Source organism: Physeter macrocephalus, chromosome 7 (assembly GCF_002837175.3).
Source record: "Physeter macrocephalus isolate SW-GA chromosome 7, ASM283717v5, whole genome shotgun sequence".
Taxonomy (NCBI): Eukaryota; Metazoa; Chordata; class Mammalia; order Artiodactyla; family Physeteridae; genus Physeter; species Physeter macrocephalus.
In genome coordinates, this window is record NC_041220.1 from 82,351,362 (window position 1) to 82,376,210 (window position 24,849).

General features: G+C 39.5%; 1 protein-coding gene across 1 annotated transcript; it reads right to left on the reverse strand.

The window, feature by feature from the left end:
• Positions 1-11,898: 11,898 nt before the first annotated feature.
• Positions 11,899-13,048, reverse strand: LOC129392223 (uncharacterized). The gene is made up of 2 exons (XM_055085757.1): positions 12,951-13,048; positions 11,899-12,637 (listed from the first exon to the last, which is right to left on the reverse strand). The coding sequence occupies exons 1-2, from the start codon at positions 13,027-13,029 to the stop codon at positions 12,069-12,071; spliced, it is 648 nt and encodes a 215-aa protein (XP_054941732.1). The 5' UTR covers positions 13,030-13,048; the 3' UTR covers positions 11,899-12,068.
• Between the last annotated feature and the right edge of the window lie 11,801 nt (positions 13,049-24,849).

Below are 24,849 nucleotides of genomic sequence, written 5' to 3' on the forward strand. Positions count from 1 at the left end.
CTTTATTACTTTTTGGTTGTCAGTTGGATGGGATTCTATAATTGATTTTTAAGTAAAAACCTTAACTTTATCCATAGGGACATCTTATTTCATTTTCATTAAAAGGTAGGTAGACCGTATGTTGAAGCCTGTGTCCTGGAGGCTCTATAATTTCCATTCAAGTTTGTCAACCCTCTTTCCAGCTTGAATTCTATGGACCTGGAACAGATGTCTAGAATGTATGCATGTTAGTGACATTTTAAAGATTATTTCTTCAAACCATGCCCACCAAAAAATTCTCAATAGTTTTGCTACAAGAAGCAATAGTCAGTAATCTTTGAGCATACCTATCAGACACAGGGTTCTCGGGGTTCCCTAATTACACTGGATTAGCTTTTCTAAAAGTTCCGAAAGTGGGTCCAAAAACTAAAAGTGTTACACAAAAGGATGTTTTCCTGATCAAATAAATTTAGGAAATGCTAAGTTAAACACAGTTAAGCAGGTTTCTTTTCTGCAGAAGTCCCGTGAAGCCTTTAATATGATAACGTGTGTCATAAATCTCTAGGAGAGAGCATTGATTGAAGCATTTTCCAAGCTTACTTGGTAAAGTAGCTCTTGTTTTCATAAAGCATTATATAGACCTTTTATGAAACCCTAGTCTGGAAATGTTAATTCTGTGATTGACTTAAGCAGGGCCTTGGAGAGCTGAATGGGTTCTCTGTTGGCATAACCATCCCATCAGATTAAATCATTAGTCAAATGCTTTCTTGCCCCTATACCTTCCTTCTTTAACCGCTTTAGACACTATGCATTAAAATAATGACTATTTCTAGGGCCTGTCCTCAGGCCCGACTTAAGCTTTCTCTTCCTCTGCTGAATCTTGCCACTGAGGTCCCTCTAGGCCTAATGGCCAAGAACCTTAATTTCTTTCAGGGCTTATCCACTTGCTCTGAATTCATCATGTTACTAATGTGGCTTGTGGATGACCTGCCTGGTAATTTTATTGACTGAACCCATTTTTTTCCTCACAAGTTATCATGAGTATTCAGATTCTCTTCAATGTTCAAAGTTGCCACAAGGAACCTGAAAACTAGGATTCGAAATGCATGCGTCCTAGATATTATAACTAAATAAACTACAAATTTCATTAACAGTCAGAAGAAATTTGAATCAGGACATTGTTGGCTGTATTATTGATACAATATGCAAGAAGGTATGTGAGGGAGTGGGTGGACTACTTTGAAGACTTGGGTTGTTATTGTTTTGTATTGTTTAATGGGATGATTACAGTCATGTACAGGCCTGTACCCAAGATACACCTCGCTCAGTGAAAGATTTCCATCAATAACACAGAGATGAAAGCTGCTGTTAATGTCTGTTTTCTGGGCAAACCTTTCGCTAAAGATGCAAGAATCCATTTTAATAGCCTAGTTCCAGTCACTGCTTAATAATACTCTAGGCCCAAGGGGAGGTGGCCCCATGTAGTAATTACAGTGAGCTAGGCCTATACATCTGACAGTGATACTAAGCTTGCACTCCAGCTGTAACTTTTTCAAAGTGTGTGACTTTGAGTAAGTTACTTAAACTCTTAAACGCCTAAGTACCTCATCTATAAAATGAGGCTAATAGTGGAATCTGATTCATAGAGTTGGTGTGAGGATTGAGAGGGTTTTTATACTGAGCTTGCCTGTGGGTTGATAAGTATGACCCCAATATTAATACATACAGGTAATATTTAATAAATATGACCACCCACACATGCTCACATGCATGCACTCCCGCAAAAATGCAAGACCCCAGCCTTGTTGATGTAGTAGCATGTTCCTTTTGTCATTTGTTCTACCAAATGATGTAATTGGCCATAGGCTCTTATCCACTATTCTCGTCATGTTAGTTGTAGTACATAATGTAGTTTGAGTTTCAGCTTTGAAGGAGGTAGGACAACAGTCCACACATCTGCAGTAAATGTCAGCTGTCTATGAACCTTGCTGAAGGCTGTGGAGTGTCTGAGAGAAGTTTGAGGTAGATACTCAGTCTTTTGAAAGAGAGAAATTTAATTACCCAAAAGGGACTGAGGAGAGGGTGTCAAAAGCCGTTGGCTGAGAGGAAGAATTTCCAACATCTCAGGAGCAGCAGGTAGAGTCCAGACTCCAGCAGTGGTTGAGGGGCAAGGGGTGAAGTGGGGACAGAGTTGGCAAGAGCTAGGAGAGAGAGAGAGAGCCAGAAAATTACAGCTGCACCTATCATTTAAGAGATAACCCTTCCTCTCCATCTCTTTTTCCCATTGATGTGAACCTTGAGGGGTCTGATGCAGCAGCTAGTGAAGTGAGGAAAAAAAGTCTACCCTTCCAATCCTATCCACCACCCCAAGGAAGGCTTCTAAACCTGAAGCAAACTTGTGGGAAAGGGAGTGTTGACCGAGGACAGTACGTTTTATATTGAATGAATAATACTGGAATTAGTCTGTTATGTTAGATGAGACTGGACTTTTTTATTACATGCACTAGACTGTTCTTGTCATTGACACAGTTAATAAAATCTAAGGATTTTCATATTTCATTCAGGGGCAGGAGTAGAGTAAGTCCAAAAGCACAGTTTGAAAGGGACAATGGAAGAAAGACTAAAGTGCTTTGTATTTAGTGTTCCCTGTTGAATTCAGCTGGTTCCATAAAATATTTACCTATCTGAGGATTGTATAAATGTTTTGTTTATTTATTTAAAAGTGCACTCTGCACTTATGAAGCTAATCTAATGAATTAACTTGGTGCCTTTTTTTTTTATATTACTTTAGTAAAAAATTGTCCCTACCCAGGGCAAAAAATTGTCCCTACCCAAGGCAAGTGACTGCATCCAGGGCTGTTTTATTTTCTTGTTTTTCTGAAGATGAATAAAAAACCAAGAAACCTTCCTTTTATAGTGTCCTAGTAACTGTAATGAAAAAGCCAAGCATTCATGGCTGAATGAATGCATGAGCAGTAGTTCCTTTACAAGTGAAAGAAAGCAAAGTTTATTCAAGCATGACTGCCACAGTCTCCTTTATATGCTTGCAAAATGTACTGGGTAGACACAATGTATTCTGATTGCTAAACCAGGCTGAAATTGCAGTAGTGTGGGTATGAGTGTTTCCACAGGAAAAAATATAAAACCATTACACAGGATGCTACAGAAACCATGTGGAGTAAAGGAAGTGCAAACTTGAGAGTTGTGTCTTCTCAGGTCTGTGCACCTGCTGCGGAGCATAAGTGAGATGGTATGTCATATTTCACACATAGAAAATGATCAAATGGCAAATAGATACCTTTTCTAAACATGTGTTTTAAAGAAACTGAGAACACTACCTTTTCAGACAGATAAACAGGATATATGGATCTTTGTTTTCTAAAGTAAGAACAACAGACATGGATGGCGCGGAAGTTTTAGTAAGCAATGTACAAACTGCACAGGAGGTCAACGGTGAAAGAACTTTTAACTCATGTGTCCATGTCTGGCACTGTTAGAGACAGAGTAAAGTGGTTAGCAGTTAGCAGCTTCATTCTCAAATATACCAACACTTTTTTATGAAGGGCTGGGACATTTTTAACCTCTGTTCCCCTTCAGCCAACCTATTTTTAATTACCTGGTTTGGGGGAAATTATTAAATTTGTTTATATTATACAAAAGAGGCACCTCATCATTAAATTTGTTTATATTAAATTTGTTTATATTATACAAAAGAGGCACCTCATAGTTAAAAACTGAATTTTTCCCTAACATTAGGATTCTACTGTAGAAACGAGAAGGATGAATCGACTTGATTGTCCATTTTATTGTCCCTAAACACAGAGATATCAAATAACAAGGATCAAATAATTTTTATAAATCCCTCAGAAAGCTGTGACTCAGTCATATCTATTATTTGTAAGTTGCAGTCTACAAATAGACATATACCCTTGAAATCTCTACAGATTAGACTGTGTACTTCTTTTGGATAGGTGGAATAGAAGAGTGATTAAAAGGATGGTCCCTGTTAGAAGTCTGTTTTACTGAAAAGACTCCTTTTTCGCTTTGGCTTTTCTTACTAAGCATTGTTTTCACCTCTTCAGGAGAGTTGGCTTTTCACGTCATCCCTCTACCATGGTTCTGAACAAGGCAGTTCTCTAAACATGGGGAGGCTGCATTAGCGAAAAAAATAAAAATAAAAATAAGCATGGTCCCTGGAATCATGTGAATGTGCTAGCTATCATCTAATACATTTGCAACTTAAGCTCTCTGCATCTCAGTTTATACAGCTGACGTAAGAGCATAATAATAATACATTCCATCAAGGGGTTATTTTGAAGATTACATAAGATAAGGAAATGATTACATTCTCTCCTGCTTCAATCCCTTTGATGACTTCCAATCAACCTTCTGATAAAATCCCCAAATCTAGACGTGGCCTATACAGTTGTACATAATGTACCTGCCTGTTCCTTCAACTTCATCTTGTCCTTTCTTCACTGTCTAGCTGACAGACCCTCTTTCAGTTCCTCAAAAAGTCCCAATTTTTCCTAACTCTGAGGTTTTACAAATGTTCTTCTTTGCCTAGAACACACCTCTGTCCTCCCACTCACACGCACAGCACACAAGCTCACTCCCACTCAGCCTGTACTTCTCAGTTTAAACGTCACTTGTAAAGAAGAATCTTCTGATTTACCATACAAAACCATTCCTTCCCCTTATTATTCTCTTGCATAGAATCTCATTCGTTCCTAAAACGACAAATGTTGGGGTACTTTGAAATGAATGGAAAGATAGACAGAAATCAGGCAGAGAAGGAATCAAACATTACTCTTCTTAGCTTTTGACAACATGCCAGGCTCTGGAAGCTATGGATACATTCAAACCTCCCACAGGTTTTACAGCTTGGAAGAGTAACACAGAATTCTGGCTCCCTGTGAGAAAGAGGGAATGAAAGAGCAGGGCTCATGTGGCCATTTCCCCCTTCCAAAAACACCAAATAAATAAGTCACTACACGATCACAGGGCAGGGTGTGTATGTGGGTGGAGGTAGGGAACTAAGAGCGTTAGAAACTCACTACACAAGAAGGAAAGACTGGGAATAGGGGAAAAGCAGTGCCTGCCTTCTCAGTTAAAATGTATTAATTTGAACCATAGGCAATGACCATTTCTGAAGTTAAATACAGACAAATATCAGCAAATTCATATGGCTTAAAGAAAACCATACATGTATAAATTGTATACACATGTAAATATATAAATACAGTATATAAATGCATAGATATACTAGTAGGATATGTAATATATATACCTATGTATATGTATACTACACATGTAGTGTACTCTACTATATGTTATATATATATATGTATACATACATTATACCATATATATTTGTATGATCTTTGGGTAATATCTGCCTCTGTTATCATACTGTAACCTCCAAAAAGATAGTGAAGTAGGTCTACTTTATCTCTGCATCTCTGTGACTCATCACATCTTATAATAAATACAAAAATTTGTTGAATGAATAATAGTTTCAAAGTGTTTAACATGTTATTTGACTTACTTTAAGAACTCAGTAGATGCTATTCTGATGATCACACCGGTTACTGCTTTTGCTGATAAAACATTCTTGATGTGTGGGTTATTGACTTTTGATCTGGGCTCTGTTTTTCTAAGACTTCCACTTCAGAAATCCATAAGCTTGCTTCCGAGGGTCCCTCATATAGCTTGTCCTTCACTGGTCATGATTTCAGGCAATATCCCATAGTCGCAACTTCTACAGCTCCTAAGTTTTAAACAAGCAGAACTAGGGTGAGGAGAGACTATAACAAATTAGAGAGTATATTCCTGTCCAAAAATGGCAGTCAGTTTTCCAATCTGTTCACACTTGCTTTGTGGGAATGTGAATTCAGTGTTATCAGACATTCTGATTTTTCAAAAGAAGCTGAAAATCCATATTTTAATGTAAAATCTTCTAAATTTGAGAAACTAATTAAAAATTGCTAAACTCTATGTAGTTAGAAAGATACTCAGACTTCATGCTGCCCGTAGGCAGCTAGTTTGTGACCTCTGCTTTTATGGTAGTTGTCTTGTGGTGAGGTTTTATCAATCCTTTTCTTGTTTTTCATTTACCTTTTACATGAATATTAGTCTGTGCTTTTCAAATTGGTCTTGTAACAGTTTAATTTCATTATTTTATAAGGGATCTATTTCTAGCTGTTGCTTGTGTACTTCTACCTCTCTACTTTGCTTCTCTGAATCTCTTGCCACTTTTTTTCCCTTAATATCAGAATAACTCTCAAGGTTAATTATTTATATTATTTATTTATTTTAAGGGCAGCATTTTTAGCACAAAGGAAAAAAATGAAACGATACAGTATTTTCAAGCTATAACAGAAAGAAATGGAATTTTGTGATGTATTTAGTCAACTCAATTTTAGAAATACTTGAGAAAAATTGACACAACAAAGTGAAGCAATTATGTTATACTCAGCTGATGTATTTCATGTGCAAATCCACTGAGTGATAGTTAGGGTTTCTGGACTTCTCTTAACACTGATTTTTCCTTAAGAACCTTTTTTCCATATAAAAATAAAATTAGATTTTTATGTTAGCAGAGGTAGAAACTACTGGGTGTTCGCATCTCTGAAATGCAATCTACTTTTGGATACATGATTATTTTCTATACTATGAGAAAAAAATTCACTATTAAACTATGATATAACACTATTTATTTAGAATTTTTATTATGTACACATATGAAAATGCTCTTTGAGAATTATTTAGACATAGATTTTTATCAAATCTTACAAAGCCCTGTTTCTTTGCCTTTCTGCAAAGAAATCTAGTATAATCTTTTTGAAGACATTTCAAATGACAAACTCAACATGTGTAGCACTGTCAGTGCGAGTAACTTCAATGAAGTGTTGACAACATAAACATCTATGATCAAGTTCATGAACGTGTAGGCAATGACAACTATGCTATGACTGCTGCCTGGTCAACAGCAATTCATTTTAAGATGAATTTCCATTTCAGAAGTAGTAAAGTGTTAAAATATGTGTATCTGTATCAATGAAATACTCTAATCCTTAGAGCCTAAATGAGTTTCTGAAATATTAGATTCATAGGAAAATTTATGTTCACTTTTTTCTTGATATTATTAGTGGTTTCTGAAAAACTTATATTTTAAAATAAATTATTTCCACAATACCGTCAACTTTTAGTCAATAATTGAATTGATTGAATATTTTACACTGCTCTTTTGTCTACCTTACAGCAGATATCCACTAAGCTATTTCCTTGTGGTGAGAAAGAGTTAAAAAAAACCTTTCAAAGCAACTCTTAAAACTTAAAGTACTGAAAAGAGTCAACCTCATGAATGTATAGCATTTCAGTTTAATAAAACAAACATTTATCTAAGGCCTTATGGTAAGTACTTCAGAGAATTCAAATATAAGATTCCAGGTATCCATAATGCAAGGCAGACTGACAAGAATACTATAATACAGGTAATAGTACTTCAGTTATACAAATATTTAGTAATAAGAAAAATGTCTCAATATCCATAATGCAAAGCCCACTGACAAAGTGCTCCAATAGCAGTAAAAAGAAAGGGTAATGGGAAAATCCAAGAGAGAGGGTTGTATGTGCCTGAATATACTGTACATCATTTTCCCCCCAAAATTAGGCATCAGAAAAAAGGTCCTTATGGTCAAAACTTTAAAAGTCTTCTCTGAGGCATCATAGCAGAATGCTTAAGGCATAGGCTTTGAATCTACATAAGCTGAGTTCAAATCCTTTCTTCCTTATTTACTACGTGTAAGTTCTTAGATGGAATAATCTTTCTGTGTCTTGGTTTCCTTACTGGCTAAAAAAAGAGATAATGATAGTATCTACCTGTCAGCCCTGTTGAGAGAATTGAGTTCATAAAGTGTAACAATGCCTGGAACATAGAACCTATGTATCATAGGATCTCTACCTGCCTGAAATTATTGTACATCAATCTGAACTGCAAACTACAGAACCGTGGGAGTGGGGAGTGTAGCCTAAAACCTCCTCAATCAATCCTAGTTTAGGATACATACAGAAGCCATCTGATGAAATTGGTTAAAAGGAGGTGAAGATATTTAAAACTGATTAAGCAATTATTTATGGGGTATGACCTCACAATTTTAAGTGTACCATGTTATTGCAAGCATCCTTTTGAAAACCATTAAAAAAATTGGTGAATCATTAGTGTACATCTTTGGGATGAATGAGAAAAAAACAGCTTCTTAATATAAAGCAAGCAGGAACTTGTGGTTTGTAGTAAAATTCCCAATGACAGAATCATAAAAGGTTTCAGAAAATTAGGTACCTTCAAAAATTTAGACAGAAGTGAAAATAATATACTCTGAAAACAAAACAAAACACCTGTGATTCAAAGTGAGGCTCCAATGATGAAGTCATTGATGTCAAAGTTGCAAGCTAAAATTTGAATAAAATTATTTTATAAAATATGCATGGAAAAGGCAGTATTTACTGCCTTACCCCCATTGATATATAATTTTACTTTTTTTTTTTTTTTTTTTGCGGTACGCGGGCCTCTCACTGTTGCGGCCTCTCCCGCTGCGGAGCACAAGCTCCTGACGCGCAGGCTCAGCGGTCATGGCTCACGGGCCCAGCTGCTCCGCGGCATGTGGGATCCTCCCGGACGGGGGCACGAACCCGTGTCCCCTGCATCGGCAGGCGGACCCCCAACCACTGTGCCACCAGGGAAGCCCTATAATTTTACTTTTATGAATAGTTTATCTAAAATGATGAATTAAATATTATAAGTAGACATTTGCCTATTTTATCTACATTCCTAAAATTTTATGTTTGGCAAAAGTAATATTGTATTTTCCTTTATAGAAAAATGGAGGGATTACTTTAAGTTCTGTTCTGTAATAATTCTGGGTGTCAGAGATTTGGAAAGGCTTGAGAGGGAGGTGGGATTTGAACCTAGTTTTGAAGAATAATTGGACAAAGGAGAATAGAATTAGATGTATTGAGAGACTACTATTTTCTAGGTGCCTTAGATATGTAATCACATTAAATTCTCACAGGTATTATTATTCCCAGTTTACAGATGGGGAACTTGAGGCTCAGATAAGTTGAATTTGCTCAAAATGCCACAACCTACACTGATCAGGCTTCGTTTTGAGCACAGACCTTTGCAATTCCAGCACTGTGCTTTCCCTAATAGGCAATCCAGTGCAGAGGATGGTCCCTGGAGAAGACTGGGTTGGAATTCTCTCTGTCTTATGGAATATTTGGTGTAAATCATGCAACATCTTTTTCCTGTTTCTCATAGTGGGGATAATAACTCTGTCTTTTCAAGGAGCTGCTGAGATTATTAAATGAGCTTTTACAAGTAAATTGCTGGGAATAGCAACTGGCACATAAATGCTCTATGGGTGTTCACCTTGATGATGTAAGGAGAAAGGGAAGGAGGAAAAGGACGGAGAGGGGGAGGAGAGGAGGATGGTTTCCGCTCTCTCAAATTGCCTCTTTCAGAAGCAGAGTGCATTCTGAGTAGGAGAGATGGGGAGAGCAAAGACATAATTAGACAAGGACAGAGCTATCTGTGCTCTCTCACTAAAAATGGAGGAAATAAGGGTTGGAGTGGGTCATTTTGGAATAAATCCAGAAATAAAAATATATGTTCCAAATACATATTTGGAATAAACAAATAGGTGGAAATTAACTGGGACTATATACTCCAATGGCCTTGGCAGTAAACAGATTTCCACACATCAATTCTTATAAAGATATTTTTCCTGCCTCCTTTTCTCCCTGAATGCCTCACTCTGAGGGCTGCTAAATAAATAATGTATAGCCTACGAATACAGCCTAGATGTGTTCAATTTATCCACTATTTACTACTCAATCTCTTTAAGTCTCAATTAAGCCTATGTTTATAAAACTGGAAAAAGAAGTCCAACTCATGGAGTTGTTGTACAACATATACAACATATATCTTAGGTGTTTGGCTAGAACCTGGTATGATTAGTGCCTCAGACGTCTTTTATTTTCCTTCATATATTAAGGTTCTTAAGATCAGCATACATCTTATTACCAATGTATACTTTCAATGAGGGAGCATTGTTTTTCTTTCACTTCTCAGAGCTATAATTAAATCATTGGAGTGCCTTACAGTGCTTAACTTTATTTCCCCTCAGAGAAGACTGTAAATCTAAGGGTCGTATTGTATTTGCTAACCACTGTATTTTCAAACTATTAAAAAGTAAATGTTCAATAGAATTTTCAAACAATAAATGACAGAATAATAATCAAGGAACTAAGATATTGCTGCAAAGAGGCACAAATTCTCAGTTATTTTATAATATCTACCAAGAGAAGTAACTTGAGGACTCAGCATTCAAGTAATGATGCTTGACGTTCTGAGACATACCATAACTGATGTAAGAATTTTTGTTTATTTATAACCCACCTTATTCAGAAAAGGATTTAAGATGGCTTACAAAGATAAAAATAAATGACAAGTATGTGAGAACTCCGAGGGAGAGGAAAAAATAAAAAAACACAAAGAGTATGGACTTAAGATGAAGTCAAGAAAGAGCCACAAAAATAAAATTCTGCAAGAATTAAAAAAAAAAAGACAATTCTCGAGGTTTGGAAAATGTCAAGAAAACTTTCCTGGTGGAACTAGGGCTTGCTGTAAAGTATTTAGTTCAAAAGAAACTGGAGATTTGGTGTCTCTGGAGCATGCTTGCCACAGCTGTTTCGGAGTCTCCCCGGGGGCAGGAGGGTGCTTTTTGATGGGCAGGTGTTTTGGTGAAGATGAGGCCTCCCTAGGGCCTGGGCTCCTGGGAAGCCTCCCACACTTCAGACTTCACCAATTATTTCATTTTCATAATAAGCTCAGCGCTTTCCCTAATTGCTTTACTTCCATCAACAGGTCTAGGGGAAAGATAAGGACATTTTATCTTTTAAGGGAGAGAATTTCAGGCACAGCCTGTAAAAAGATGTTAACTAAAAAATAAGGAGCTGGCCCTTGAACTCACCAGCAGACAAGTGGATTTTATGGACACTTAGGTATTCCGGGGCACACAAGAGTTTTTCTTTTTGGATTCAAGTATTTTCTGGCTTATTTTTACTTCCTAGGGCAGAGTGTCAAGGTCCGAGTCCAAGCGGAAATGTCTTTCCCGGATCTAACAATCTCAGGTGCCAGAAGGACTAGGGCAGGGTTATCCCTTCCCTCGGAGGAGGGGCGGGGCGGAGCGTGGAGACAAGAAAGGGGAATTTATTTTTTTTATTTTTTCGGTACGCGGGCCTCTCACTGCTGTGGCCCCTCTCGCTGCGGAGCACAGGCTCCGGACGCGCAGGCTCAGCGGCCATGGCTCACGGGCCCAGCCGCCCCGCGGCATGTGGGATCTTCCCGGACCGGGGCACGAACCCGTGTGCCCTGCATCGGCAGGAGGACTCTCAACCACTGCGCCACCAGGGAAGCCCAAGAAAGGGGAATTTAAAAAATCAATGAGGGGGCTGTGTTAGTTCAGATCTAAATGGAAAATCACCTCCACCCCTTAAAGCTCTGTCTGCTTGGGCAAGTTGTTCTGCCCCGCAGACTCCTCAACTAGAAAATGGGAATATTAATCCCCTCCTCACAGAGACAACGTGAAGGAGGATCCGATATAATGCATTCAGCCTAATCAGCACGGGTCTTGGTAAATAGATTCCCGGGCCCATCGAATGCAACTTTACGCAGAAGCAGCCTGGGAAAATTAGCGCCCTAGATGAGTCTTAAGTTTGGGAAACGCTGAGGCAACCTGTAAAGTACTTAGTAGAGTAATACGAATAACCAGTGGTGGTGAGGTTCCGCCCATTTGACAACCCACCCATCAGTGCGTACCGACCAACCAACTGGCCGGCTGGCCGGAGCCAGGGTAGGGTCACGGGCATCTCCGTCCCAGGAGGGTCATGACCTCGCCGCTTTGGGCTCCGGGACGCGTCCTCGCAGCTTGTCCAACCCCGCCGGGAGCCTCGGGGCCGAGGTGCGCCAGGTGGCGAGGGTGCCAGGCGCGGCCAAGTCGCGACGGACTGAGTCAGCCACCCAACTATGCTGTGGAACCCGGGAGGCCGGCTCGGCTGCCCGGATAGCTGAGCCCCGCTGCCCCCACGCCAGGCGCCTCTCCCCGCCCCCGCTGGCCGGGAGGAAGCGGCTGAAGCGCGGCGCCGAAGCACCTGGGCAGGGCGCGGGCGGCGGGCGCGGCGCTTCCGGAGCTGCGCGCAGGTCCGCGCTCCCCGCCTCCAGGTGCGGCGGCCGCGGCGTGCCGGCCGGAGTGACAGCGCCGCCCGCGCGGCCGCCTCCTGGAAGCAGACGCCGTGCGGGCAGCTGGCGGGGACCGGGAAAGGAGGAGGCCCCGCGCCTGGGGCAGACGGGTGAGGACCGATCGAACCGGACGGGAGAGACGCCGGCGATTCCTCGCGCCTCCCAGGTCCGCTGCCCGCGCGCAGGGCAAGTCCCGAGGGCCGCGGTGGGCTGGTCGGCGGGGCCGCGACCGGGGCGGGAGGACCGTCTCGGGCTGAGCCGGAGCTTTCCGGCACCTTTCCGGGTAAATTTCCAGAGCGCCAAGTGTTCGCCTCCGGTTTCTGCCCCTTGGATTTCGCTCCTGCATGTGGGCGTCTAAAAGGAAACCAGAAGTGGGTAAGTGACACAAAAACTCCGCTTACTAATGGGACTTGACTCGGGAGGGTGACAATCCGGTTAGACAACTAGACCCCTTCCTCGAAAAGGAGCTGCCCTTTCTTGAGTTTCAGGTACCAAGTTATTTTCTCGGTAGAGATAATGAGTTTGCTCGGATCTCCATGCTCCCCCGCGCCCTGCTTGTTCTACACTTTGAGACGGCAGGCCTGTTAATTAACTTTAATTACAATCATTTGTCCTCCACTTGCCTGAACCCAACCTTATACTCGAGAGCTGTCGACAGTGAGTTTACCAGATTGATCTCGTTTACTTTTGGAGACAGAGTCTCCTGGGAGAATGGATGCCCATCTCATTAAGTAAAGTAAATTCATCCTTGCTTGTTTTCTTAAACGTTTCCCTCACTTCCTTGCGGCGATCTGGAGCAATTTTGATTTGTGGGAAGGCTTTGTGAAATTATATTGTGAACTATAACCTTTGGTAATTACAGGCAAGTTAGAAGCTAGTTTGTGTGGAATAGTGACATTTTAGGCTGTCGCAACTTTGTATGGTGACAGAAACTTTTTTTTTTTTTTTTTTTTGCGAGCTTGTCCTTGAAGTAGGCTGCTCAGTGGAATATACCCTTTTGGTTAAAAAAAAAAGCGTACTGAAAAGTAAGCTATTTTTAAAAGTACATTTAATCGGGTGTCACTGTGATTACTAATAACAATATTGTACTTACAGGCTCAGTATTGATTTCCCCCCGCACTTAAGCACTCTACACCCAGACGAGTTTATGGAACATTGCCCATAAATAATTGGAAGATGAAGTTATGGCTGTTTTAAAAAGGAAGCTAACTTTTTTAAGGGGGGGGAAAACAAAAGAAAAATACTTTTGAACTCTTAGTTGTGACTTTTATGCCCTTACAAGAGAAATATTGAGGGGAAAATCCTCATGACATTCCACTGTTTAACTATGTTTAAAAAAGAAAGAAAAAAGTAAAATGGGTCATGGAACTAGGCTAGAGCCTAAAGTGGAAATATCTCCCTAGATCCTTTTCAAACAGATATTTAACACATACACACTTAAGGTGGGTCTTAACGCCAAGAGTGTTTTATATAGACTTGATTTGTCAGTACTAAAAGATTTATTTAAATTAAAATGTACCTAGAGGGAAAGTCAAATGACTTGTTAAAACTTATTTATCTGGTCATGTGTATGTTTGTATTTTTTTCCTTCCTCTGTAAGCCTGTCAGATTTTATATGGATTGTCCCTGAAAGGAGAAACGGATGGTACATTTAAACACACACACACACACACACACACACACACACATATATATGTATTTTTCCTGTGTCTCTTGAATATTAAATTTTTTTTGAATGAAAGATTCTTTGAATTCTGTAGTGCTTCACAGTTTTCAGAAGATTTGCACACATGATTTCGTATAATCCCATAACAGCCCTTTTCTCCCCCTAGCTACTCCTGCATTACCCCTTCCCCTGTTCCTCTCCCCACTGGTAACCACTAGTTTGTTCTCTATATTATCTGTGAATCTGCTTCTAAAAACAAATTCTTAATCATCTAGCATCAATACAACTTTCTAGCAGTGTTTGACTCATAGATATTCAGTGAGTACTTTTCAATTCAACTACTTACTGTGATTAAGTATAGGACTAAGATTATAATGAATTGCAGTTTTCTTGGAAACTCTTACATTAGCGCCATAAGACTATGAAGTTTTAAAAACTCGCTTAGGACTCTGGGTTGTAAACTTCATGATATTTGAGAAGTTATTTCTTTTTGCTTTGTTTCTTTCTATCCCACCTCCTTGCAACTTTGAGAAAGTTTGGTGAAAGATGCTATAAAAGTGCTACTTATAAATGACAACCATTGCTTTTAACAAGTGGTTCTTTTAATGTTTTTTTTTAACAAGTGTTTTGGTTTTTTTTCCCCTTGTTTGTTGACTCATTCATTGAATCCAATTTTTGGACTTTCTAAACTGAGGGATTTTCGGAATTTTCTGTAAAATATTAGTTAGGTAAAGAATGTCTTATTAATGTTGGAAATATTTCTTATCTTTGACCAAATGTGATTGATGAGAGACGAGAGGCTATGAGATGTCTTCTCAATCTTTTCTGTGAAGTCCTGGACCACTGTAGTTTATCATTTTAGGTTTTTTAAAGTATTGGCCAGATTAAATACATATTATAGCTAAACCTTTTGCTCACTATTTCCTTAATTGAAATAGTGGTCAGTGGTATTCTCTTTGCATGATCCTTTCTAATTAGAAATTTGACCTGTGAAAGTTTTACAGTTTTGACTCAGAACAAAACTTACTTCCTAACCCATGTTATAGAGGGAACAAAGGAGTTCGGACATGGATTGGAGTAATCATTTTGAGCAGCTTCAGGGGTAAAAACTACTAGTGAAGAGGTGGGGAGAATTATTTTTCTATGTTATACTATTTGTGTACAAGGTGGATGAGTAGGTGAGGAAATACTCAGGAAGGAACAAAGAAGATAAAAGTAGGATGCAAATAAAGTAGGATGCAAAAAAAAGGACTTTTGGTTACATTACATAGCTTTAGGAAGAGGAGAGAATGGTTTAATCAGTTTGGAGTTGGAAAGATGATCAGGGAAAGGTAGAAGAGAAGTGTGGTCTCCATGCTGATTATCAGGTGATGGGCTCCTGGGGGTGGTCGTGGTGAAAGTAGTTGCCAAGACACTTGCACAGGATCTTGATGAAGTTCACAGTATTTAAGCCCATCCATGGCCACTTCCAGCTTCCTTTTCTGTCATCACCTTTCATTACCTGTTGAACCCTAGGTCCTTCCCAGCTATTCTTGTCTCCTTGATTGCCTGAAGACAGCTCCCTCATGGCCCCCTTTGTGTCATTCCTTCTACTTGAGATACTGCTCTCTCCACCTGCTACATTTCTTCCCATACATCTTGAAATTCCACTCCATAGCTCCTTCACTGATCATTCCATCCTCAGAGTTCTGAATTGCTGCATATTTCACTTATATTCATGGAGTTGATTTGAGATTTTTGGAGTTCCTTGGCATTCTTGAAAGATGGTGGTGCTACTTCTGTATGTAATTAAACATGAAACAATACTTAAAATAGAAACCATGTGTAAGTCAAGGTCACAAAACTTGAGTTTGCTCATCATTATTCTTTAAGTGCTTTTATTCAGTACATTCAAGTCTTTCAATTTTGGTGTTCCTCCTTTACTGGCACTTACTGACTAGTAAAGAACTGATCATATGCATGCCATTTTCCCTTGCTTACAGTCATGTGTAATCTATCCCAAGATTTTAAACTCTTGGAGAGAATACATTGCATTTTCACTTTCTTTATAGGACTTAGCACTGTTCTCAAATGAAATAATAGGTGTTATCTTGAACTGCAAATATTTCCCCCTGTTATCTTGGAGAGAGTAGTTAGCGTTCCTTAAATATTTATTGAATGAATAAATGTAAATAAATGAGTCAATAAGGTGAGAGACATTTGCTGAGATACCGTTTACCTAAGAAAAAGAGACTTTGATAATTACAGAACCAATAGGAATAAGCCCTCAAATTCAGTTGGAAAAGAGGTCAGGGTGCTATTTATAAATGCTAAGAGAGGAAACCATTCACAGTAGGCTATTTTGAAACATCTGGTTGTTAGTCAAAAAAATGTGACTCAAATTCAGAGAAATAGTGGAGTGTACATTTGTACTAAAATTACAAAATTGATATATATAAAAGTGCATATATCATAAGTTACATTTTATAATCTTTTTACTGAAGTATAATATCATGCTAGTTTTTATCTCAGCCAAGTAAACATTAAAGCTGTGTTCAGTGTAGCATGAAATAGAACAGAATCCTGAAGAATATGTATGTACCACGCTCATATCAAGAATTCTAAAGGGTCCGATTTTCCTTTCAGCTGTCAGGAAGCAGATGTGGCTAAACTGTAGAGGGAGTAGGAGGGGGCTGGCACCAGGCAGAGGCAGCTGCCCAGGTTTTAGGGGCACTCAGGTAGGAGTCCTCTACAGTGGTGCCGGCTTTGGCTTATTATGACTTTTCATTATCCCCAATCCTGCTCTTGTAGGAACTCAGGAAGATTCTTGACCAAGAATTAATGGGCCCACATTAAAGGTCTCTGAATTAGAATTGAAAGTAAGTCTCAAGCATTAGGCAATTAAAGTCTGGAAGGACAGTTTGAAAGAGAAAAGACTTACTGAACCTGAGAAGATTTTCAAGCCACATAACTAGTGGGATGTTACTGAAAACACCTAAACCCAGGTACTACTTATGTTAGTAATAACTTCTCATAATAAGTAAAGGAATGATCATTACTGGCCTTCACTGGATGTGGAAATGGATATTAAGTTCTAGATTTTGAAAGAGTTGTCTTTCAGATTGCCCAGAAAAAAGTAATCCAAATGTGACTTGGTCTTTTCTCCCTGATCCAAACTGCAGAATGCTTCTGTCTGGAGCCTAGCTATTTTCAGCTCAAGCCTCAGTTATTCTTCATCTAGCAGCCAATAATTACATGCTTATTGCTTGCCAGGCACTAAGACCTTTATGCATATTTATTCATTTCATCCTCAAAACAGTCCTGTGGGGTAGGCACTATTGCTTACAGATCACTGCTTCCAGGTGACAACAGTGCGACTCAGAAAAATAAAGGAACTTTCCCAAGTTCATGCAAGCGTCACATGGCAGAGCTGAGATCACTGGACATCACTGTGCTGTGTCCCAAGTCAAAAGTCTTCAGGTAAAATCATCATTCTCGCTACTATAACCACATCTATATTTTACTAAATTAATAAAACTATGTTTACTGCTGTGTGAAGTGCTTTGTAGGTTTATTAGAAGAATAATATACAGTGCTAATTGAAAGGAATGCAGTTTTATTAGGCCAGCAGAAGAATGCCAGTCACACTATGTATGACCAAGTGCAATATTGTATACAGCGGATGAATTAATAATCAGCCAACATTTTTTGCACACTTATAATTCATGTCAGGTACTGTTCTATATATTTTATATATTTTACTTGTTTAATTCTAACAGAAATCCTATCAGACATGTTGTCTTCATTTTACAGACAAGGAAACTGAGTTTCAGGGAAGTTAAATAACTCCAGGGACACAGTAAACAACTGGGAAAGACAGGGTTGGAATTGCAGGCAGCCTGACTCTAGAGCACTGTGCTTCGTGTACTATGGCCTGAATATTGCAAAGAATTAACTGTAAGTGACTTGTAGGCTTCCATATTTACCCACTTACATGGATACATATACTCACAGCTGCAAAGGTATATACAACTTGAGTTTGCAAGGCATGGTATACTTTAGCAGCATTTCCCTAGGGACTCTAAATCCTTATGCATAACTAGACAGTCAAATGGGAGGGAAAATATGACCTCCTCGATACCCCTCTACTGTTAAATCAATTGCATAGCTTTTAGGAGGCATCACAGTTAACAGCACAGATTGTGGAGTCCGACTCTTAGAATTCTGGAATCTGTCCGCTGTTTATCTTCTGTGTGGCTTTGGGCATGGGCCTTTCAAGACAGCTGTGAGGATTGAATGAGATCCTATACAGATGGTTTGTAAACACTCCACAGATATTGGCTATTACTATTAGCAATGTAAGTCTGAGGGAGAATGAAAGACGATGGATGTGTTTTCATGAATGGGAAAGAGAATGCTTAAGGTAGAGAACATGGGGCAGTGAAGGTCAGAGCCTGTGGGTGACCACAGTTCAGAGAGATGGCCAGGTTGAGGGAACTGGGTTTCCTGTAAGGGGTTAAATGGGGGTAGTGTTGCCACAGACTAAGGTAGGTGACTGATGGTAGGGGAGAGGCATACTAAATGACCAAGTTTACAGTTTCTGAGGTGAAAGTACTCAGACTAGAACAATAAGATTCTTGACCTCTGACCTTTTGTAATCTGCTCTGTACTGTAGGATGGAGTAATACAACAACAAGCGTGCTGTCTCAGAACCACTTCCTCTTCTGCATGGTTGTAGGGAACAAGGTGGAACGATTTGTCTGTATGAATATGTGGAGTTAACAGTGAGTTTGCTTGATATGCAAATATAGCGGTACCTATTTCTCGTGACTATATTCTGCACTGAAACAAAGGTGGAACTCTGTAAGACCTGTAGCCTGAACTAACTAGCTCAGTGTATTATTTATATGGAGTGCCCTACGTTTTTAAGAGATTAGCTATTTCTCCACGTTAGTAACTTGAAGTCAGGGACACTGCTTTTAATCATCTGTAGTGCCTGGTATCCTTTAGGGATAGCTGATTAGCTGTAAAGATTTGGACAAGTAAAAATTGTACCTGAGGTTTCTACCTTGGGTATCATTGTAGGATGTCCTAAGTCATCTTTCTTATCTACTGGTGCCACTCAGTCATTATGACCAGCAAAAGAAATTTCTTACACATTTCTTGATTTCTCCCTAGGAGATAGTTCCACTCAATTGGGGACCACCGTTCTGGAATACAATAAACTTCCCTTGTTTTTAGAATGTGTAAGACTTGTATTGATGACACTGAAAAGTTTTGCTACTCATGTGGCAGCCTAATTTCTTTTTATGGTACACATCTTCTAAGGTTCCTTTCAGTCCTGGGATCCTATGATTGTTAAGCCATTATTTTGCAGGCTTCTAAATACTGTAAGGTTATGTTTATGATTTTAAAATGGTGTGCCATTTTAAAAAAATGGATTAAACTTATGAGTGAATTCAGTTATACTATGCTACTTTTTACCTCTCATAAGATATTAAAATCAGGCAAAGGTGATTCCAAAAGTTGTCAGCACTGAATACTTAATGACTTTATGGTTTATTGGAGTGACCCAAGGTTTTCAGTTATTTTCTTTCCTAGTTCAACTAGGGAATATGACAAAGTTATACTGGTAATGGGTGGGGGGCTGGGTGGTGGGGAGTGGTTTACTGTGGTGGTTTTTCATACTTGAGGCATTTGGAGGGGGAGGGCTATCCCAACCCATAAATTTTTTTTTTATTGAAATATAATGGATTTACAATATTAGTTTCAGTTGTACAACATAGTGATTCAATATTTTATAGATTATACTCCATTTAAACTTATTACAATCTACTGGCTATGCTGTTCAATATATCCTTGTTGCTTATTTTATACATATATATTTGTATTTCTTAATCTCCAACCCCTATTTTGCCCCTCCTCGCTTCCCTCTCCTTACCACTAGCTGGTTCTCTATATCTGTGAATCTGTTTCTGTTTTGTTACATTCAATTTTTAGATTCCAAATATAAGTGATAACATAGAGTATTTGTCTTTCTGTGTCTTATTTCACTAAGCATAATATCTCTAGGTCCATCCACACTGTGGCAAATAACAGAATTTCATTCTTTTTTATGGCCGAACAACATTCCATTGTATTCTGTGTGTATATGTATCACATCTTCTTTGTTCATCATCTGTTGATGGACACTTAGGTTGCTTCCTTATCTTGGCTATTGTAAATAATGCTGCTGTGAACATTGGGGTGCATGTATCTTTTCAAATTAGTGTTTTAGTTTTTTTCTGATATATACCCAGGAGTGGAATTGCTGGATCATATGCTAGTTCTATTTTTAGTTTTTTGAGAAACCTCCATTCTGTTTTCCACAGTGACTGCACCAATTTACATTCCCACCAACAGTGTATGAGAGTTCCCTTTTCTCCACATCCTCACCAACATTTGTTATTTGGGTTCTTTTTGATGATAGTCATTCTGATAGGTGTGAGGTGATATCTCATTGCGGTTTTGATTTGCATTTCTCTGAGGATTAGCAATGTTGAACATCTTTTCATGTTCCTGTTGGCCATCTGTATGTCTTCTTTGGTAAAATGTCTATTCAGATCTTCTTCCCACCTTTTAGCTGAGTTGTTTGTTTTTTTAATATTAAGTTTGATACTGAATATGTGAGCTGTGACCTTATTGGTCATATCATTTGCAAATATTTTCTCCCATTCAGTAGTTTGTGTTTTTGTTTTGTGGATGGTTTCCTTTGCTGTGCAAAAGCTTAAGTTGGATGTAGTCCCATTTGTTTGTTTTTACTTTTGTTTCATTTGCCTTGAAACAGATCCAAAAAAAATATTGCTACGATTTATGTCAAAGAGTGTTCTGCCTGTGTTCTTTTCAAGAGTTATATGGTTTCTGGTCTTACATTTAGGTCTTTAATCTATTTTGAGTTTATTTTTGTATATGGTGTGAAAAAATATTGTAATTTCATTGATTTACATGAGACTGTCCAGTTTTTCCAGCACCACTTATTGAAGAAGAGACTCTCTTTCCTCCATTGTAAATTTTTGCCTCCTTTGTCATAGATTAATTGGCCATAAGTGTGTGGGTTTATTTCTGGGCTCTCTATTCTATTCCATTGGCCTGTGTCAGTCTCATGCTGTTTTGACTACTGTAACTTTGTAGTATAGTCTGAAGTCAAAAAGTGTGATACCTCCAACTTTGTTCATTTTTCTGAAGATTGCTTTGGGAATTTGAGTTTGCTTTTGTGGTTCCATGTGAACTTTAGGATTATTTGTTCTAGTTCTGTGAAAGATGACATGGGTATTTTGATAGGGGTTGCATTAAATCTGTATATTGCTTTGGGTAGTATGGCCATTTTAACAATATTAATTCTTCCAATCCATGTGCACAGGATTTTTTTGTATCATCTTCATTTTCCTTCATCAGTATTTTATAGTTCTCAGAGTATAGGTCTTTCACCTTCTTGGTTAAGTTTATTCTTAGGTATTTTTTTCTTTTTGATGAATTTTTAAAAGTCCCATAGGTGGTTTGGAATGCTTCCAGTTGTCCTACTGCCAACCTTCTCCTCTCCCTGATTTTTTATTTGAAGATCTCTTGTAGTGGTTAGATGGATTGGAGAAATCTGTATTTGAGTCCTGTTTCTGCTCCTTAGAAGCCTGGTGACCTAAATAGACAAAACTTTAAAACTTTGTGTGCTTTCCACTTGTTATCTTAAATCATCTCAAAGCTGGGAAGGGGTCATTCAGCAAACATTTATTGAGCACCTTTTATGTGCCTGACAGTGTTCAAACTTAAGGCCTAGAGCAGTGAACAATAGATAAGATCCCTACCCTCTTGTAAAAGTCCACAGATGTCAGGTAGTGACAAATGCCATGAAGACAGAGAAAGCAAGGGTAAGGAATACTGAGGCACAAGGCATGCTTTTATGCATAAGGGCATTAGGGAGGGCCTCTCCGAAGAGGACACATTTCAGCAGAGACCTACTCAAGTGATGGAGTGAGCCATGAACCATGGGTATATGTTGGGAAAGTAGATTTGAAAGAGATGGAAGGGTGAGAGGTAGGGTCATGAGGTGGGAATAGGACTGAAGCCAGCTTAGTGGTGATTGAGTGATGGGGGTCAGGGGGCAGTCAGGGGAAGCCAGGGAAGATGAAGTTGGGAAGTTGCAGGGAGTGATGTGGTGTGACTTTTGTTATAAAGTGAATCATTCTGGCTGCTGCAGTGAGAACATGCTGCTTGTGGGGGCAGGGGGCCAGGACAGAATCTGGGATATCAGTCAGGAGGCTGTTGCAGTGGTCTAAGATAGACAAGATAGTGGCTTGGGCTAGGATGTGAGTAGGAGAGGTGGTGAGAAGCAGTTGTACCTTTAAGGTAGAGCTCAAGAAGTTACCTTAAGTACCTTTAAGGTAGAGCTCAAGAAGATAATAAGATTATGGTTATTAAGTGATACTGAAAGCCAGACATATAGCAGGTGCTCCTAAATGTTACTTCCCTTTTACTTATACTTTTTCTTGGAAATGGGTCAGGATAGCACAGGCAAATGTACATTCACATCTGTAATGCTAACTGTTTGTATGTTCTCTAAACATGTACTGCATATACATCATATACTATGCATAAACAAATAATTTGACTGGCATTTATTGGGCAGCTTATATGGGCTGGTCATCATCTTGGTAGATTTATTAGTTTATTATGGGATAATAAAAATAATTATAATGACAAGTACTTGTTTAACATTTGTTGTGTGCCATTGGTGTTCTTGATGCTTTACAAAAGCTTTATGAAATAGGAACTATTATCACTCCTACTTTCCTGATGAGGAAACTGAGGCACAGAGAAGTTAAATACTGGGATTTGACCAAGATTGTCCAGCTCCAAAATCCTGGCTTTTGCACTGCACTATCCCACTTCTATAGGTTACTATGGAATGAATAGAATGTGATTAAATGCTAAGAAGTAAGTGTGGTAGGAACACAGAGAAGAGAGTATTTCTTGTTCACTAGAGACCTTGTGAAGGAAATAGCATTTGAGTTAGACTTCAAAGAATGAGAAAGATTTCAACTGTGGGAAGATAATGGCTTAGTGATGAAAATAATTATAATGAGGGAAGTGAATATGTACTAAACACTCACCGGGGACTAAGCACCATTTTAACACTTAAGGTGGATTATCTCATTTAATCTTCACCAGCACTGAGGTACCTTTGAGCATTTCCATTTTATGGGTAAGGAAACAGACACATACACATGTGCCTATGAAAGTGGAGGAGGGTAGGAATTGAGTATGACTCCAGACTCCTGGGCTATGTTTGGAAGGGCATCCATCCTAAGGGGGGAGAGTGATGGGCTTAGGCTCAGGTATGAGGAATTGAAAACCGAACCAAATTTTGTTGTGCATCTGAGTCATCTTTGAAAGGTGTTACAAATATAGATTCTTGGGCATGTTATCATCAGATGTTGCTGTACAGCAGATCCACTGACTGGTACCTGGAGAGCCACAAACTTAAGAGCATGGCATGTGTGCCCGGTGCCCAGGTGGAGGTCAAAACATGGAGGGCTTTGATTTCATGTTAAGGAGTTTGCACCTGGTAGACTTTTATGGTTAGGCGTGCCCCTCTATTTGCATCTGGTGACGTGCCTGGGGGCTTGAAGCCTCTGAAGTGGATCTGTGAACACCCTTGGGTGGTCAGACTGTTAAAAAGTCAGATGATTGGAGGATGCAGCTGACACAAAAGTGCAGAGAGGATTGTAAGGCCTGTGGCAGGGAGCTTCTCTGGGTCACGAAAAGGAATCTGGTTCATTAGCCCTATTCAGCATGTCCACTGATAGCAGAGAGAGGTGGTTTTGCTTAGAACATTTGGTATATCCATCCCTGAGTCAGCCACTCAGGAAGTTTATGTGTAAGAGACAAAAAGGACTTGTGTATGAAAACACGAAGGCTCCCACATGCACACCCCCCCCACCAAAAAAATTCACAAAATGGGCTTCCGCACCACTGCTACCATCCTTCCCGGCCGGTCTCCCACCTCTTAAACATGTCCCAAGCACTTTGCAAATTTCTAGAAACCTAGTTAGAGATGTATGTGGAGAAGGGAGTGATTCATTCTATTTCAAGGGGTTGATAGGAAACCTTCAGAGAGGAAGTAATACCTGCCTACTCAGAATTTTAAATAGTGCCGAGGATTTTGCAAAATGTGTAGATTTGCAAGCAGTTGCAGCATACGCAAAATGTATGGGGCCATCTAACAGTTTGCTGCCTGGGGGAAATGATAATTAACAATAATGTGCTAAAGTCAGTGATGTGGCACAGGTTAAACTTGAGCCTGAAGTTAGTACATGGGAACACCCACCTTGCAGGAAATGTGTATGAGGTACGGTATCTGGAGCATCATTGCCGTTTACATCAATAGTAGCTGCTGCTGTTTTTATTGTTAGACTGAGACCAGACTGTCGTATGGCACCCCAAGGAGCTTAGATTGTCTTGTTCAGATGTGGAGTGACAGGCTAAATGTGGATTTTCAGTAGTTCAGTGGTACATGGAGACCGGGCTGAGGGGTTTGTTGGGATGGTTGCAGTGATTCAGGCAGGAGACGTAATGAGGGTCTGAACTGTGTTGAGGAGGGTGGAGGAGTGTATCAGTTCACGTTTTTTTTTCACAGTTCTGGAGGCTGGGGAGTCCGAGATCAAAGTTCCAGCCGATTTGACTATAACTATTTCCATTTTGTGATGGGCAAACAAAATTACCTAATGCGTTTTTTTTTTGTTTTTTTTTTTTGTGGTACGCGGGCCTCTCACTGCTGTGGCCTCTCCAGCCGCGGAGCACAGGTTCCGGACGCGCAGGCCCAGCGGCCATGGCTCACGGGCCCAGCTGCTCCGCGGCATGTGGGATCCCCCCGGACCGGGGCACGAAC